Source organism: Cynocephalus volans, chromosome 2 (assembly GCF_027409185.1).
Source record: "Cynocephalus volans isolate mCynVol1 chromosome 2, mCynVol1.pri, whole genome shotgun sequence".
NCBI lineage: Eukaryota > Metazoa > Chordata > Mammalia > Dermoptera > Cynocephalidae > Cynocephalus > Cynocephalus volans.
In genome coordinates this window covers 53,044,215-53,064,367 of record NC_084461.1, presented here as the reverse complement: position 1 = coordinate 53,064,367, position 20,153 = coordinate 53,044,215, and the positions used below count along the sequence as shown (strand labels likewise).

Sequence of the window (20,153 nt, the reverse complement as noted above, 5' to 3'; positions counted from 1 at the left end):
TGGCCCCACCTTTCAAATACCATAGTTGGATTTCTCATACTCAATACTGTTACAGTGGGAATTAAGTTTCAACAGGAGATTCAGAAAGGACATTCAAACTACAGCAAGGTCCAAGCTGTATTTTACGATCTGGACTCAGAAGTCATAAAGTATTAGCAAGCCTGATCATTTTTAAGGGAAGGGAATGTAGATGCAACCTCAATGTGGAGGACTGTCAAAGTCACATGGCAAAAAGAGCATGTGGAATGGGAAATATTATTATGGCTATTCTTAAGAAATAAAATCTGCCACAGTACTCTTATTTAAAAGCAAAAACAAAACAAAACTTCCAATAGAAAAATGGAGAGGAAGAGGATAGAAACAAGCCATTCATCAACCAAAGGTATATAAATGTATTCTAAACATCTAAAAAATGCATAGCCTCGTTCATAATTAAGAGAAAGCAAATTAAACAACAAGACACTGCTTTCTATTTATCCTATACACCAGGATGTGGGCTAACTCATGTTCCACTGCTGCACATAAACTGGCAATTTGATAATATCTACCACTATTTCAAAAACACGTAGTCTTTGGTCCAGCATATTCACTTCAAAGAATGTTCCCTACAGACAAACTTGCGGAAGTGCACAAAGACAGGTGCATAATGGTGTTTAATTGAAGCACTGCTTATAACCTTCAAATGGGAGCAATCTCAATCCCTCAAGAGCAGGGGTTCTCAAACATTTTGACCTCAGGGCCCTTAAAAATTTCACACCTAAAGGTTACTCATGACCAGAACAAGCATTTGTTTATATGAGTTAAATCTATCAATATTTACTGGATTAGAAATTAGAAAATTTAAAAATATTTATCAATTCATTTAAAAGTAACAATAAGCCCATTACATGTCAACACAAATAATGTATTTTTAAAAAATAATTATACTTTTTTAAAACAAAAATATTTCATTAATGAGAAAAGTGGCATTGTTCTACATTTTTGCAAATCTCTACAATGTTTGGCTTAAAAGGAGGCACTGGATTCTCCCTCTACTGAATTCAATTTGTTGCATTATGTGTTTTGGTTGAAGGAGATGAAGAAAACACAGTTTTGTTTTGTTTTTTTCCTGATATGTTGTTAGAAAATGGAAGAATATTTAAAAGCCTTTGCAGATCATTGTGGCTACTCTCTTTTGAAACTACGCTAAAACCCACAAATAGCAGTTTCTTAAAGGTTACAATATGAAACTTGAAACATATCAATGAACTTTCCATTCTCTGTTACATTAAAATCCATTGGTCTAGCTTGCCCTTTGAATAAATCTTTTGAATGATTTTTTAACACGAATTTACTGGCCATGTGGAAAATATTGGTTCACTGAGTTACGCAGTTATTCCAAACGTTGAAACATTTCACTATCAAAACATCACAATCCTAAACCCCTACATGTGAAAAGTAAGTACTGGGAAGCTATCAAACTCACGGAGACACAAAATAAAACTTTTCCAAAATTCTTATTTTTGCTTAAAGGTTCAAATTTTAGCACTGGCAACAAATATTGCTGGTTGTTTTTCTTGAAGTAACAGGTTTGCTTTTCAAGAAAATGTATGCCAAATTCCCAATTCTGAATAACCGTGTTTATCTGTAAGTCATTCTTCTTTTCATGTTCAAATGGTGTGGCAGGAAAAAGGCAGTTAATTCAGCTCATGACTAAATCACAAAAGCACTTTTATGCACAACAACCACTGTCACAGAAAATATTCCCATTTTGACATAGAGAATTTTTAAAAGAATACTCAGAAGTAGAGATTTAATAAAATTCATAACGTACACTACTTCATTAAGGACATTCTTAAATGAAACCTGACTACTAGTAGAGTTTGCTGCCACTGCCTTTATTGATGCTAAAGTGCAAGCAGCTGTTCCAAGCACTGGGTACCCAACATTGCTTTTGTAACACAAGTGCAAATGTTTACACAATAAAAAGAGTAATAATATCTTAGTGTTATTATTTCATATTTCAGGAGTATTACGTATTACTCTTGAAAGGGTTGTGGGGACTCCCAATTGTCCATGGACCACACTTTAAGAACTGCAGCTCAAAAAAGGCATGGGATGGAAATCCATTCAATAGAATGTCATCATATGTGGCTATTAAAAGAAATGATGCAAATCTAAATTTATGTTCATGGAAATATGCTCATGTATTTACTTTTCATAAATGTAAATGTATTTCTTACATTTACATTTAAGAAAAATCAAGCAGAAGATGATGTACAGTATTTCTAACTTACAGTATTACATAGAGATCATATATTTTATATACATAAATAAAATATTTGGAAGGATATATACCATAACGTTAGTAAAAACATTGGGGAAAGGGTATTTCACACTATATCATCATTTATTTTGTGACTTTTGAATTAGCATAGGTTACTTTTATAATTAAAAAAAATCTCTTCAAAATGACAACTTCCATGTGTAGGACGATTCTTTGAAAAGTCTCCATAATTTTTCTTCCCTCGAAAGATAGGTCCCTTACAAAAACACAATTAGCATTACTGATAATTTATTGAGAAAAAACAGCAGAGAAAAGCAGTAGTCTAATGTTCACTGGCATGTTACCTAAGTTACTGAAAACAAATTCTCCCAAGTGAGGCTATGTTCTTCATCTACAAACTTGAAGATTTTATTTACATTGACCAATACCATATTGCCAAAGTTTCCAAGTGAACAAGTAGCATAGTTGCTGGACTCTTTGTGATTAAGGTTTTTAGTGAGAATTCAAGTAAATGATAAATAGTGAGGCTATCTATTTTGCAATACTCAAGAACAATACTGATGTCAGCAGGCACTTAATCTAAGATTTCAACTAAAAAAAACTTCAGAAGTCATTACTTTATTTAGTTCCAAAGGAACTTCAGATAGAACGTTCTTTTCCAGTTCTTTTGATTACCATTATCTACCCTACTGTGAAGGATCTTGACCTCTGTGATCTCAAACTATTTTTTGATTAACATTTTAGCTCTATCACAGGAAGAACTGCTGTCTCAGGAGGATGCCTGGTTATCAATTTGTGTCTTTACTGCATCTCAGTTGGATTATTTCAAATCATTATTTCCTACCCTCTTGGACTGTTTTAATGTCACTTGCAACTGAGGTTTTTAAGAGCTGAATTACCCATTGCGACAGTGTATTTCTAAGATTTGGTGTAAGTTTAATATTGACTTTTGAGAGTCTCACTTGTAAGAAAAGCTTTGTTCTGTCTACAATCTTGAAATATTCCTTATTTTTTATACAGTCTGCCTTAGGTAAAGTTATGTGTCCTAGAACAGCCCTTTGTATGTTTTGGTGTCATCTGGAAATGAAGTTAGTGATGTATTAACAGCTGTATAACAGTCAGTAAGTCAGACTTACAGAAGATGGCAGAATCTAAGCAGAGCACGATAGAAACAAGTAAATTTTTCCATTTTAAGAAATTGGCCTGGAAATAAGCTAGTGGTATTATATACTTTTTAAACAATATATACAAACTATGATCAAAATACACCAGAAGACGGGTTGTGTAGGTAGAAATACACCCTAGCAGAGGAAATACTGATTTTAAAGATCAGCTTTGCATATGGAAAGCATTCAAAAACGTATGTGGAATGAATACAAAAGAAAAATGGTTGGTTCTGGAGATTCTGTTTTATTTTGACCTCATTTTAAGGGAGTCAAAAGAAGCAGCTATGCCACTGCAGCAGGTGGGATTATTTGGTACTTGACTAAGAGTAAGCAGAGAACTGCTTTTAAAAGAATGCTGGAGGGTAAAGATTTGCACACATTTTAAATAAACTGGGCCTTAAAATAATCAGATTTGGTGAAAATATACGTGATATGTAAGTGACAACCAACATGTAAGTAACAACAAGTAACTGACAACCAAAACGGATATAAATTAACATATGGATATAAATTAACAGTAAAATTTCTTTCTTTGCAGAATGAGAAGCAATAATTTGTTTTCTGTTTTTCACACTATTATTTAATATTAAAATTTAAGAATTAAGTTTTAAAGATTTCCAGGACGCAGAGGAACAAAGACGAAATTTACCTTTTTACAATGGTTTTTATTAGATATCAATAAAACATTCATAATGAATAATTTGGATCTACCCAATTTTGGTATTAACAAACCAGCTTCTGAATACAGCTGGCTTTTTCCTATTATCTATTTACAAGCTTTATAAAAATCATTGTGTGTCAAAGGCCGAAAGAAAAAAAAAAATGAAACCATACAGCAATTTTGAAGGGGGGAAAGGAAGCAGAGGGAGAGCCATGAAGTAACAAATGAGTATTTCTGTGATTATAAAGCATTCAAGCCCATACTTTTATAGTTTCATTCAAGCAGTAGCGTAAAAAATATCCAATAACATTATAAGTAAGACAAATCTGACAATTAGCATAACAAACAGCGGTTTTCAGGGGGTGATCTGTGATAGTCATGGATTATGTGAGTAATCTGTAAATATTTCACATTGTTACTGACTAAAGAAAAACTAGAAAACAGTATCATCTTCCATTGTCATCAAAATAAAATTCGAAAACTTTACAGATTGAGAAGGAACTCAATAAAACTATATTTATTTTCAATATTAAAAAAAGTAATTTAGTAACGTTAGACTAAGAGGAACAGTTTTTTCATTCAGTGCTTTAAAGCTGTTGCACTGCTGTCAGCTTGCTTGCATTGTTTCTGACAAGAAGTTTGCTATCATTCCTATTTCTAGTGCTCTATATGTAATGCACTTTTCTTTTTTTCTTTTTTTCTTTTTTTTTTTTGCCTTTTTGCCTTATTGCTTTTAAGATTTTCACTTTAGCTCTTCTGGAGCCCATTCCAGGGGTCGAGGCTGTGCTGACTGAGAGGAAGCCCAGCTGTCCTCTTCCCTTCAAGATTCCAGCCCTGAATGAAGCTGCAGCTGGTCTTGCCTCTGCTGATGGTCTGTCTGAAGGCTCATCCTTACCCAAGGCAGCTTGTAAGAATTCTATAGAATGCTCAAGCAGGCTATGGGAAATTGGCCTCTTCTTAGCTACCTAACCTTTGGCTGTCACCGTGGTTTGGCAGGCCAGGGGCAACCTATGGATGCCACCAACTGGTGCTACCTCATTCATGACAGCTGCTACTCCCTCCTGAGAGCTTCGGAATGCTCCCCAAATGGGACTGCTACAATTACAGCACCCCCAATGGACACATCCACTGTGGTCCCAGGAGTAAGTGCCAGAAGCAGATCCACAAGTGTGACTAGAAGTTGGCATCATGTCTGCAGCAGCACCTGAACATATACAATGGCTGGAACCTCATTTTCAGGAGCAAGTCATGTATTGGACATTTGGGCACTGAGTTATCTACCCGTAGGCCCCTGAGGACACTGGCTAACATGGCAGACTAATAAAGTACCCATCCCTTCACCTAGCATAAGCCCAGGCCAGGGAGACATCAGTGATTGGGAAGCCAAAGGGGAGGTCCAGCTCTTGTCCAAACTTCCCCACTAGAGATGTCAAAATGCCACAATTGCAGTATTGTCTGCCCAACACCTCAGTTCTCTCTGTCTCCACACTGGTCTGTGAGGTCCTTGAGGGCAGGGACTGTGTCTCTCATTCATTCATTTGTTCATTCAGTCACTCATCCATTCAAAAAACATTTGTTGAATATCTGCTATATGCCACACATGCTGTTAGGCACCATGAAGCCTGCTATATCAATCAGGATTTGATCGGAGTAACAGAACTATTAGGAGATATAAGAGATTTATTACAGGGATTTGAATTTCCATGACTGTGGGAGCCAGTGAAACAGTCTACGGAAGGCTGTTTCTCTTTGTGCTGGTACTACAGCCTGAAGTCATATGGCCAACCGGCAGGGCAACGTGAAAACTACACAGATGAGAGGAAACTGTAAGAACAGACAGAAACACCCTTCAGCCTCTCATCACCTCTAAGTCTTCAACTTTGATGACAGGGTGCCTTCCAAGAGAAGCCAGTGCTCTTCATTACAGAACTAAGCATGCTCCCGGCTGTGAAGTAAAAGAAGCTTACGGAGGGGATCTGGCAGGACCTGGAGCTGTTGCAGTTTGGCAGCTGTCCCACATCGACAGAGAGCCCACAGATACGGGGCAACATGTTTTACCTGCAGCAGCATCTCATACTCTACTTAGACTTTCTAGTTGCAAGAATAGTATAAGGCTACAGATTGCACAAGTCCAACGATACGACATTCAGGAAAAGGCAAAACTACAGATACAGTAAAAAAATCAGGGGTCGGTAGGCAGGAAGGATGAATAGGCAGAACAGAAGACTTTTAGGACAGTGCAACTATTCTGTGTGATATTACAATGGCGGATACATGCCATCATACATTTGTCAAAACCCAGAGAATGTACAACACCAAGAGTGAACCCTAATGTAAACTGTGAATTTTACATTGATATGTCAGTGTAGCTTTATTGATTGTAACAAATGTATCATTTGTTACATTTGTGTGATAAATGTAAGAGAGAAACAGGATAAAAGGGCTGGTATAGATGGAAGGACTAGTATAAGCTCCATAACAGAGGCAGAAAACACATAATGTGTGTGAAGACAAGTTGTATGTTTTAGCCAGAGTGTAGGAGACAAAATGGGAGAAGAGGAAGACAAGGTTCAGAAGGTTGGTTGGAGTCAGACTGGAGAGGTCTTTAAAAGAGTGTCAAAGAGTTCAATTTTTATTCCAGTGGTTTTCCACCTCGGCTGTACAACAAAAGAACAAGTGGAGCTTTTAGAAAATATGTATGCCTGATTCTTAGGCCCAGAAATTTTGTAGGTCTAAGGTGGGGAGAGTAAAGGCTACAGTTTGTCCAAAGGTGAAAACAGCAAAAGAATAAGGGAATCTAGGATATAAATTGAGAAAGTGTGAAAATAAGAAAAAATTGTGAGACTCCAGATAACGGTACAAAATAGATTTACCTGGAGAAAAGGAAAGGTTAGTAAGGAAGAAGAGGTTGTGATGAGAGAGAAATGTGGAAGTTCAGGGTTTTGGAAAGAGGTCAAGATGTAGCATGAGAACAGAGGTGATATAAATGTAATAGAACTGGGCAAGGTGAAAAGAGCAAAAGGAAGCTGACTAAACTCATAACAAGAGTGACACTACATGTAAGTTAAATACTAAAAAGTATTTTGAACAATGGTATAATTTACCTTGATTTAGTGAATGTTACAAGGCAAGGATTCTCAAGTTAAGAAACCACCAATAAGATGAAGAAATGATCTCATATTATTATTTGCAAAATAAAAATGCACTTAATGCATGAATTTCAAGATTACTGATATTTAATTAAGAAAAACACAGTACCTTTTCAGTACCCATACAATTCTGTCTACTAGTTCTGCTGAGTTTTTCTAAAAGCAAATGGGAGCAAGCAAAAGAATAATCCTATTGGTTCTCAGTGACAGAAGTCATCCAGGAGAGTTTACAATACCCCACCCCAAACCATGACCACAGGGTACCCTGCTGGCGTTACATTTGAAGTAAAAATTTGCAAAACTACATTATAGAATGTTTTTAGCTAATAATATGGTCACTTTCCCTCCAACAATGTATCCTAAATTCTACTAAGTGAAAGTTTGAGGAAAGCTGCTGGATTTAAGAGTCAAGCAACATAAAAATTTTCAGAGAGAGCTGATGAGAAAAGGAGAAGGAGAAGAAAAGGAGAGAGGGATGCCTATCTGCTCTCAGAAAGGGAAAAATGTTAGTTGCCTGTAGGCTCTGATTTTAGGATAATCCCATCTCTACAATGCAATATTTCTGTCCCTCCTTGAGTAGTGCTTTATTTGGCAAGAGTGCTACAGTAGACAGTTCTCACTCTAAAGCAATATGCAAGGCACGGACAGGATTTACTACACTTATCATGAGACTTAAAATCTGGTTATGAATTTATCAAATGAAATGTAACCCAACATAACATACAATCAGTTTGATGCTACAGCTAAAGCAGAAGACTATGATGACAAATTTGCCAGTGCCACGGCCTACATGCTTGGTTGCATTAAAAGGCTAGCTCAGTAAAGCTGCCATATATAAGGTTCAAGTTAAAATTTAAGACTGATAGCCATATAACATTTGAGTTTGTCAAAAGTTAAAGATTTTATTAAAAACCAGTGAAAATCCACCTGCAGTTCACTCAGCAACTTAAAAGTACAACACATTCAAATGATAATGCATGTAACATTTTATTTTCAGTGGTTTGTAATATGGCATAAATGTTTTCAATTCTAATCTACCTCATGACACAAATAACAGAAAAATAATAATTCATATTTCTGTACTAAAGAACTAAATTTTTCTTCTAAAATACATTAAAATATATTCCCATATGTGTATATAAAAGACAAAAAATAGATAAAATCCATTTCAAGTACAAACTATTTTGGAAATTGTTAAAAGTTACTAAAACAATATCTCTGTTGAAAAAATAACAATAAACAAACAGAAGGCTTATAAAGATGTGTAACACTAGATAAAGAGGGTAAAAAGCAAACTGTCAAAGAATTGAGGGGCAAAAACCCAGCTACACATTTTAATTCCTTTACTAAAGTGCAATAAAAAATATTTATGTAAACTGTATACATAACTTCCAAATTTTATGAGCATTTTACAAACTTAGAAAACTACAATAATGTTTATTATCTAAATTTTCATAAACTTAACACTACTTGACATTGTTATAAATACATACATTTCTTTAGAACTTAATAAGAAACCAGACTGCAAGCTCCATTACAACAGCAGCTGTATCTGTTTTGTTGACTGCCACAGCCTCAATCCCGTGAACAGAGTCCGACATGTAGTGGGCACTCAATAAGTAAATAAAATACTTAAAATAATACTTAAATACAATAAACACTCAATGTCATTCACAAAGGATTAAGTACCATCTTTGTGAATTATTATTAATGTTCTCCCTGAAATTGATCTTTTCTGTCACTGGGCATTCCTCAAGGTCATTTTTCCAGCTCTCAGTTATAGTTTGTTCAATGACTGCAAACTAAATTTAGTTATTAACATAAAGCAATACTCCATATTAAGAAACCACATATTTCCTAGCTATGTCTATCACAAGCACATGAGAAACTATACTTTCTCTGCAGATCTAGTTCCAATTCCACTGACATGTGGTAGCTAGGCTGTGTTAAACCTGGTGTATCTTCTCCCAAACATGTAGTTCTCATACATTCTGCAGTTTCAGAAAAATGGTACGAGGGAATCCTCAAAATATTTTAGAAAAGCTACAGAAATTTTACTAAAATTGTAGAAAAAAATAAAAATAAAAAATTTACCTTAAAATTTTAATTAAAATTGTAGAGAGTGCATTAGACTTGGAGTGAAGAAAGCTCAGCTCTAATCTTGGTCTTTACCTAAATCTATGACTCTGAGCAAGAGGTAACCTTGCTGTGTCTTGGTTTCCTCATCTACATCTGGTCACAAAATGTTATGGGGCTAAAATGGGACCCTAAAAAATGCTCTGGAAAAATAATTATATATATATATATATGGTATTACTATTATTATTTCAAAATCATATTAATGATGTTTGGATAGATCATTCTGCATTATTTGTACAACTGCTTCTACCAGCACAAATGAATGAGAAGTTAGTATAGTTTTAATAATGTTCAAGGTTATTTATACTTCTATTATCAATGAAAGCAACTAGTAGTATATATTAAACTAAATTATTATTTATAGAAGCAGATTATCAAAATATATCCGGGACTTAAACTGAGGAATATGTAACAGGAAACAATGATCAAAAATATCTCCTTAGGGCCGACCCTGTGGCGCACTTGGGAGAGTGCGGCGCTGGGAGCGCAGCAGTGCTCCCGCCCTCGGGTTCGGATCCTATATAAGGATGGCCGGTGCGCTGCTCACTGGCTGAGCGCAGTGCGGCCGGTCACAAAGAGACCAAAAAAAAAAAAAAAAAAAAATATCTCCTTAATATAACTTTACTTACTATAACAAATGTTTCATTAATAATACTTCCTTGGTGGGTACTGAGGAGATGTTAGGCAAAGGATACAAAATTTTGAGTTAGACAGGAGAAGTAAGTTCAACATGGGGACTACAATTAATGATAATGTACTGTATACTTGAAAATTGCTAAGAGAGTAGATTTTAAGTGTACAGTCAGCCTTTCATATCCATGGATTCCACATTCGTGGATTCAATCAACCATGAATCAAAAATATTCCAAGAAAAAAATACTGCATCTGTACTGCACATGTAGGACTTTTCTTTTGATTTATCCCCTAAACAGCACAGTGTAACAACTATTTACACAGCATTTACATTATATTAGGCATTTTAATTTAGAGATTTAAAGGATACAGAAAGATCTGTGTAGGCTATATGCAAATACTATGCCATTTTATATCAGGGACTTGAGCATCCATGGGTTTTGGTATCCATGGAAGGTCCTGGAACCAATCCCATGGATATCAAGCAACAACTGTACTCACCACAAATAAATATGTGAGGTAATACATTTGTTAATTAGCTTGATTCAGCCATTCTACAATGTATATATATTACAAAACATTACTCTGTACACCATAAATATACACTGTTTTTATCTGTCAATGAAAAATAAAAAGAAAAAATAATAATACTTTCTTAGCAGGTACCATAAAGTTGCCAGAAAGCATTAAAATGCTCAAAATGATTATTTGGAAACTACAACTTATAAATGCCAAGTAAGCCACATGTCACAAAAAAGAAATTACAAACTTAAAATGTTAATGTATTAAGCTTTATTTGTCATAGAAAAAGTCATGAATTTAATGTTTTACTATTAGAAGATACTGTACAGAGAGGAAACTTAGATATGAAGTGAAATGTCCGAACTGCGTTTGATCTTCTAGAGATATTGTTTCTCCCAAAATAAAGGTACAGAGAAAGGCTGGATAAAAAAGATCAGAAGTCTGGACAGATTAATAGCTTTTCTGAATGGAATCTTCATCCTTATTTAAGAAAAATATAGAGAATTCTCAGAAACCTATGCTATGGGAAATTACTTGGCACATTTGATATAATATGAATCATCTGTTTTTCTGAACTACGATCACCAGTGCTACTCTCTAACAAAGCAGTGACTGAAATACAGACACCACATTTTAGGGGTCACATTAAGACAACAATGACAGTAAGCCAAATTTTCTTTTATGTAACCTTGGAACTAAGCAGCTATACTTTTTCTTCCTAAATAATTTCATTTTAAAATGAAAAAATCTTTTGCTGCTAGATTGGTTTTTTAAAAAATAACACTTCCTAATTATCTATCAGCAAATGCTTCTCCCTTCTCTTCAAAATAATAACCAAGATACCTCTAGATAGTTCTCAAAAACTGTCTAATGTTAAAGATATCACAGTACAAGAATGATAATATGACTACTGAAAAAAAACATAATCCTGAAGAGACAAGCAAAACTAATTTTGCTTGTTTAAGGTTATCAGATAATTAGCACAGTATTCATAATTAGATTTATTCAAGATTAAGACACATAAACACAGCTTCAATCATAAACTGCTGTGGTATCTTCAGCATATCCCTAAGACTGAGGTATAGGAAATCTTAGTAAAGATAATATAAATCAGTATCAAATAGCTACTATAATGAATAATTTCAAATAAAATCAGCCACTTAAAAAAAAAAGGTTTGTTCTATAAATCAATACCACTTACAATTACAATGATAATGATAAAATAACAAGCACTCAAATGGAATTCAGGATCTTAAAACTGAATCAGGGAACTTAAAGTATTATTTCTCAAACTATGTTCTTACACAGGTCTTTGAGAAATATTTCATTAACCCTGAAAATAAAGTTAGAATTAAACTACTATATGTTACTGAGGAATATATACAGAAGAAAAAACAGATTTGGGTACACTAATATGCTAATGGTAAATCTACCAGAATAACTGACATTAATAAAGTATGTGCAAAAACTGAAGACTGAATACTTTTTATTCATTTACAAATTCAGAATCTTGTGAAGAAAAATGTTACCTCATTTCTTTGTAACAAAAATGATATATTCAATGCTTTAAACAGTGGGTGTGAGAGTGGGGGAAAGGCAATCATCACTTAAAGTGAAGAAAATACATTTTCCATATATTTAGGATACCACATAACAGTCTCATTTCGAGGGAGAAATGCCTCTGGAGGTATCCTCACAAACACTATGTACCAGGAAAAGAAAAGAATGGTATTAAGAGCTTAAAAAAAAAAAAAATCAAATAACTTTTCAGTTCACAGGCCCTGAAAATCCAATTTCCACCTCATTTCACAGATGAGGCAAAACAGGTCTAGAAAGACAAGGTGACTCGCTCAAGGTCACAAATAACAGTACAAACAAGACTGGATTCAGGTCTTAAAAATCCTTGAATGTTGTCCCTTTCTCTGTACTAGCTGCTAAGGAGATGATATCTAGCATAAAAGCAGAGTAAAATGAGCTAAATTCAAACAGTTTAACAGAAAGCTGTCAGAGCAGTGCAGTATTAGCCACAAGATTGAAGATTTTGAAGGTTAATGTGGGATAATTCAAGGAGTAAATATAATGATCAGACTAAAATAATAATGATAGCAACCAACAGTAATTACTAGGTGTCCAGTATTATCCCATAACCTTTTTACATATTAATTTATTTATTCTATCTATGAGGTAGATACTATTGTTGTTTTCATTTCACAGATGAGAAAGAAGGTACAATGAAGTTAGTAAGTAGTGCAGCCAGGAGAGGAGAACAGATTCCAAAAGAAAAGAGGGGAAAAGTTTATTACATATCTATTTTATATTAATGATCAAAATAAATATTTAACAATTCAAGATTATAAATAATTTTTAAAGGTAAGATATTTTAGATGTTTCCTATTTTTTTCTTATCAGATTCCTCTAGTGAGAATTAATGTTTTTCAAAACATGTTAGCAATTAATTTAAGACATTTTTATAAAGGCATTTGACGCACATCATAAAAAAGTACGTTGTGAAGATCCATAAAATAATAGGGAATGTCGGGCTGAGATCTCAGATCCTGCTGCCCCTTCCTGTGCAGGTCGTGAGTCAGATAATTGAAAGAAGACCTTGGCAGCTTTAAGCAGGTAAACATACTTTAGTCTTCAGATGTGAGCTTCACAGACATGCTTTATTTCTCCAAGACAAGCTCAAGCTCTACTCCTCCGACTTTCCATGCTCTGTCATCCCTCCGTGCTCTGCCGACCCTCCGTGCTCTGCTGACCAGCAGTTCAGAGCAGTTACCTTTATACTTTTAGTACACAATAGCGGCCACAAGCCAAGCATTACATAATTACAACAATCATGCTGAATCAGTAAATGGGCACACATGTTTCTAGTGAATGTGCTGAATCTTGCCTATTTGTAACAGATGCAAGGCGAGAGATCCTGACTATACTTCTTCTATTTTCCTTACAGGGAATACAGGCAATTTCAGCATATCTCCTCAAAACAGAAGAATATGCATTTCAACTTAAAGGTTTGCAGGTTACATGTTTTCTATAAATAAAAGAGTAAACCTTCTGATTTAAGACAAGCAACAATTATTTCAGATCAAAATCAACCTCAACTTCCTACACTAAAGTACAATTTATCTGTTTTAGGGCACACTCCAAATCTCAAAGCTCAGATACCTTACATTAATTCTGCAGCAAGGGATGGATGGATAGATATATAGATAGATGAACAAACAGACCAATAGGTATTTTCAAAACTACAGAAAATGATGATATATATGGTTCTTAATTTTTAGAAGCTACTTTTGTAACTTACCATCTTTTTCCTCTTATCTTGTTCTGTGGGTGGTTCTTCATCTTCTGATACTTTTGGTTCCTCTAGATGAGACATTAACATACAGCTACAATTAAAAAAAAAAAAAAACCTCATGTTTTAAATAAATAAAAAATATAACATACTACCACCAAAATCACTGAGAACATGAATGCCTCCGTGTACCAACATGTGAGGAACAGACTAAATTAGATTTAAAAATTTTAATTATGAAACGATAATTCATTTTAAAAAGAATCACACCAAAAATGTTTACAGTATTTTACTTGGGCATTTAAGATAGTAAATTGTAAGAAATTTACTTATATGTAACTTCTGAACCAAACATCACTTGACAAAGCAAGGTATACTTTTTATATCTTTCTAAAAAATGATGCTTACAAATGCTTAGACAACATCATTAAAACACTATTAATTATGTAACAATCTACATTGTGCTCCTAGTGACATTATTGTGCGATAAGGAACCTGAAAGCACTTCTACCTTCCGGACAGCTATAAATCATTTTATTTTGATTACCTACACCACTGCTCTTGCCATTAGCAGAGATAATAGAAACATAGTTTCCTATTCAGTCAACACTAGTTCCAGGGAAAAAAGAAATGTCTAGTGAATCAAATTGATGGAGCAAACCCCACTGTTTCCTAATTTTGAACAGAAGTCAGTAATTTATCAGTCATAGGTTCCCAACCAAAAAACTGTGGCAAAGAAAGCTTGGTTTCTGTAATGTTTTGTAGCAAGTACCGGTGACAGACAATTCCTCACTCAGCTGTATAAATAAATTTCAATTTAGGGTTAAGGACAGGCACTAACACCAGAAACTTGATCAGGCTCACTTCTGAAGTGCACATGGGCGTCCTTCACTTCTGTTCCCCACCATTAATAAAAACAATTTTTGGAGCAACTGCTTCTGACCCAGTCAGTACACACTAGTGAGATCAAACAGTAGGAACTTAGGCTGGAAACAAGTCTTGAAATACAGCGAAAACTCAATCCCTAACTTATGGCATGGCCTGATCTCTTGGAGCTGCAATTCTTTTGTCCACCCATGATGTAATGCAATGTACCACAAGTGGTTGATAAAGTCCAGCACAAAGCAAGAAAAGTATGACATTTTTATATCAACCCAAAAGATATTTAATAAAATGAAATGTCTTGAAAAGGTCTAGATCCCAATGTGTGTTTTAGAACGAAATAAGATGGGTTCCTTTACACTACCGATTCTATGCCTGCTGCATATTCTAACTGTAATGAACATGGATCTCCATAGAAGAATGCTTTATTTCCCATCCAAATTCTTCCACTGCATTCCAAAAATCTTTTAACTTACTCCTATAGTAAACACTTGCTGTTCTGCCTTCCCTAAATTAAAAGATTTATCATATTAATAATGAATTATATTCTAGAGGTACATATATTCTTCCTTTCTCTTTCTTTTCTGCCTTTCTTTTTCTTTCTCTTTTTCACTGACCAAAAACTACCCAAAGAGAAGGATATTTTTGCTTTGCAATCCTGTAAACTGCAAATCGCAATCATTTGGGTCTCTGGAAGATGGAAAGTAAAGGGGGGTGGGGATGACTGTATTAAAAAGCCCAAAGCTGAAACTCTCCTGCAGAGAAATCTCCAATTTAAAGTCAAATCTCATGTTGTTGACAAAGATTAAAGGTAGGCAATCATGTTTTACATAAAAGACATATAAAAATTATCAGATTTCTAATAAGCTCAAATGAGAGGACTGTGAATGTAATAATAGTAATACTAATAAAATACTAACAGCAGCAGTTTAAAATAGGAATGCGAACTGGCCAGCCGACAAAAAATAAAAATAAAAATAATAAAATAAAAGTAGAAATGATCAACATATGAATATATGCAGCCACTCCTCCATTCTACACTTAAACAACAGAAATCACTGAATAGATCCAAGCACACTAGCCTGCTAAATCCTAATCTTTCTCAACAAGAAACTCCAACCAGCCAAACACAATCACTAAGTGTGTTAGCACAAAACATGAAGCCTTTTAAATCATTTCTGGTTTAAAAGGTACTTGCAATAACAGCTGTCATTTAATCTATACAAACTCTGTGCCCTAAATAATTCAGCCATTTTACAGATGAGAAAAGTAAGGCTGAATTTACAAACATTCATTGAGTACTGATAAACAGCATTTGGCATCAGAATTTTCCTAGCCTAAATGAACTTTTCCCTACTTCAGATATCAAATTTGGATGCTTCAAATTTGCCTTTATTTCAGCACCTGAACAGAATCAGAGCTGTCTGAAAAAAACCTTGGCTCACTCTACCTGAAAGCCATCCGTGAGCAAAGATGGGATGACTGGTGGCAAAGGCAAGTATTCAAGTCATGCTCATTATTTCCTCCATGCTGATGCTCATGTTGTGGGGAGGGCTAGGGGTAGGCACACATACTTTGCTAACCATGGTTCTATATTAGGCCAAACTGATCCCAAAATATCTCTCTGGCCCTTATGAAACTGATTTTAACAATAATTGTTTTAAATGCTATGTAACTGGCTTTCAGCTAGGCTGTTATAAGAAAACATTCATGGCTTCACATAAAACTAAACTGACAACATCATTTAGTTGGTTTGTGTAGTGGACATTTTGGTTGCCTAGGTAATCACCCTCCCTCCTAACAGAACCATGAATCTGTCCAGCTGATCTCTTCTTCACATACCAACTGATATGCTTCAGAAAAAGCTGATCCAGCCCCAGGGCCAGTGGCTCAATAAGCAATTATGGTGATTCTATTCATGTAGTCAATAAGTGCTTTCAACAGGAGCATGTTTAAGGAATTCTGGCCAATGAGACATGAGGAGAAGTCTGATAAAATGACTTCTAGAAAAGGCTTACTTTGATCTTCAAAAAAGACATAAGAAAAAAGATTACTTGTCTGCTGCTGGCACTATCATGAACCATAAAGCTTACTACAAAGAACTACTTTGTGTTGATGAGGGAAGGTAGCCTGCAGGTGAGGTAATGTGTGGCGGGGATGGAATAGAAATAATCTGGGTCTTTGATGATGTTGCTAAGGCCACAATTAGCTAATCCTGAAGCCACTTACCTACAGTCCTTTTGTTGTCAGAGGGAACTAATTCTTTATTGTTAAAAAGTCCTTTTATAGTCTCTTATATAAATCCCTTATGGAAAATTCATTTATGGGATCAGGCCAAGAAATGGTCTCCCTCTCCTGATAAACTTAATTTCCTTCTACTTAAAAATAAGAACCATGTAATTCCTCATGTTGCTTTTTGCCTCATGTTGCTTTTTTTAGAAAGCTCAAAGCTAAGTTTTATATCCAGATGCCACAGGTATCTCCAGTCAAAGTTTGTTATTTAAATTCCTTCAAACCTGTGTTAATAATTTTCTGTTATAATGAGCATGTGCTTTCCTTACACACTGTCTCAAATCCTCCTACGGTTATAGACCGAATATAAGCAACTAACTAAATGTCATATATTAGCAATATAGATGAAGTGCCATGAAGAAACAGAGAAAGATGCAATGAATTCTTTCTTTGAGTCTGGAAAGGAATTTTAGAGGCAGGTATCTGCCAAGCAGGGAAAGACTGAAGAAGGCATGACACACTAAGGACAAGAAATATATATATGAGTCAAGCCATGAGTATAGAAGTGTATGGCATGTTTGGGGAATAATGAGGAATCCAGAGAAGCAAGAAAATAAGCTAGTGTTGTAGACTGAGGATCAGCATCGAAGAGAGCCCCATCGACTTTATTCCGTAAAAAACTGGGCTTTAATTTTAAGTGGGGCAGAATAGATCAGAGGGGGGAAATTAGAGAAAGACCCTCAAGGAGGCCTCTAGAACCTACACAAGTTAGGATAACATACAGGTGATAATGCCAGAATCAGGAAACCAAGGTTTCTTCTAGTATTCTCTATTCCATTCTGTACAGCCATCTGGTGGGTCAATGTATAAATTGGAGAAGAAAACACTCCTTCAGTTTTGCTATGTTTCAAATAAAACTACTTATCTTACCTTATAGCTGGAATTTTTTTTTTTTTTTAAGATGACCAGCAAGAGGATCTTAACCCTTGGCTTGGTGTTGTCAGCACCATGCTCAGCCAGTGAGCGAACCGGCCATCCCTATATAGGATCCGAACCCGTGGCCTTGGTATTATCAGCACCACACTCTCCCGAGTGAGCCACGGGCTGGCCCTTATAGCTGAAATGTTTTACACTCTCCAGCTATTTAAAAAAAAAAAAACAATTTGAGTCCTTTTCGAATTGATTTTAATGCCTCTAAGATTCCTAAACTGTTGGCTAAATTTTCTTCCTTTTTACTTCCAAAACTTTAGCAAGAGGTTGTTAATTTCATTTCCCATGTTCCTGACAACAAAATACTTAAGGAAAGAAAAGGAAAACATTCTGACCAGATAAAAAAAAAGGCAACTCTCTAGGCTCATTAATATATTTTCCTGATTTAATGAAAGAAGAACTCTACTAACTAAAAAAACCCAAAGCAAATAAACCTAGATTTATAAACTCTCAAAATGGAACATTTCTTTCTTCTAAAAGGATTCATTTCCTATACCATTCTCAAGATATAATAGTATCAAGATTAATAATTGCCAACTGTTGACTCTCCGTTTACTTTGGAAGATAAACTTTTCTAAATTAAAAAAAAAGGTATCATTAGAAGAGTAAATAAACAACCATTTCCATTGTATCTATACAAAATGTTATATTTAAATTTTAAAAGGCCTATATAAATATGTTATAAGGACATATTAAGATGTAAAAATTAGCATAGGCTGTTAGGTATAAGCAATTATTTTTTAAAAGTATATATACATGTGTGTCACATGTCACCCAAAGTACAAATACCTTTCAACCCTTTCTAGCCACACCTACCTGTCACCAATTCCTGCCAATCCTTCCTCCAAAATCTATCTCAAATTATCTCATCATTGCTAATCAAGAAAAGATTACCTTAACAGCCTAGTAAATGGTTTCCCCACCTCCAGTGCAGTAGGTTCTCAATTTTTAAAGTACACATTGATCATCAAGGTTCCTATTTGCAATGCAAGTTCTATCGTCCTACCCCCAAAGATTCTGATATAATGGGTCTGAACTGGGAAAGGGGAATCTGCATTTTTAACAAGTATACAGGCTGTTCCATGGGTATAAGACCACTCATGAGCATCTAACCTCCACACATCCATGGTCCACTGAAGTGACCTTTCTAAGCATAAATCTGATCATGTCACTTCCACGCTTTAAAATCAATAGTGGACCTCCACTGGCTACAGAAAATTGTCTAAAATTCTTTGTATTTCACACAGGTTACTTAACCAGTCGGTTCCAATCCACTATATATAGCTTCAGAAATTATTCTGTTTCCCTCAACCTTTCCTCTACTGCAGGTAGTATTGTTCCATTGGTCCCTGTCTCCATTTCTAGGCTGTGAACTCTTTCAGGACAGAGACTCAGCTGCTTCTTCACATAGAACAGTGCCTGGCATAAACAAGACTGAATCAAAGAGATGATCTAACTATCAACAAGGCTTCCTTAGTGTGATGGTTAATTTTACATGTCAATTTGACTGGGTCAACAGGTGCTCAGAAATTTGTTTAAACATTTCTCTGGTGTGTTGGTGAGGCTGTTTCTGGATGAGATTAGCATTTGAATTGGCAGACCTGTAGAGCAGATTGCCCTCCCCAATGTGGATGGTTCTCAGCCAATCCATTCAAGGCCTAAACAGAACAAAAAGAGTAAGGGATGAAAAAATGTACCCCAAAAGACAGACAAAACAGACTTTATGTGGCTAAATGAGACATTCATGTTCTTAACAGGACCAAATGGCCACATTTGGTAACAGGAGAGAAATGGCAGACATGTATTTCTCAGCCTGCAAGTATGTATCTTACTGTTATAAAGTTTTCTTTTCTGTAACTAAACAAAGGCAACACTCAGATGATAAAGCCAAATCAGCTATAGCTGGGAATACTATATTCATCTTCAACAAGTCTACCTGGTGCCAGCCACCGATCCCCTCCCCTCATTCTTGGGGGCCTGCAGTGTCCCCAATTAGACAGAAAACAGACTCCAAGGGCATTCTTCTCTGATAATAGAGGCCACAACAAAACCAGCCATGGCCAGCCTATAGAACCTGCACAATAACACACCTGTGTGGTATGTTCACTCATTGTGCATATGTATAACCTTCTCCATAAATATTCATAGCATTCCTCTAAGCTCACTAAATACACACGTGAACCTGATATTAGAAGGCATAAAATACTAGCCTTCC

The 20,153-nt window shown here is 35.2% G+C and overlaps 1 protein-coding gene across 2 annotated transcripts in view; it reads right to left on the bottom strand.

The window, feature by feature from the left end:
- IPO11 (importin 11) overlaps positions 1 to 20,153 on the bottom strand; it is a 220,119-nt gene that overhangs the window by 16,405 nt on the left and 183,561 nt on the right. For both annotated transcript variants that reach the window (XM_063086928.1, XM_063086929.1), the window contains exon 29: positions 13,844 to 13,928. In XM_063086928.1, coding sequence (XP_062942998.1) covers positions 13,844 to 13,928 — 85 coding nt within the window. The remainder of the gene's footprint in view (positions 1 to 13,843; positions 13,929 to 20,153) is intronic.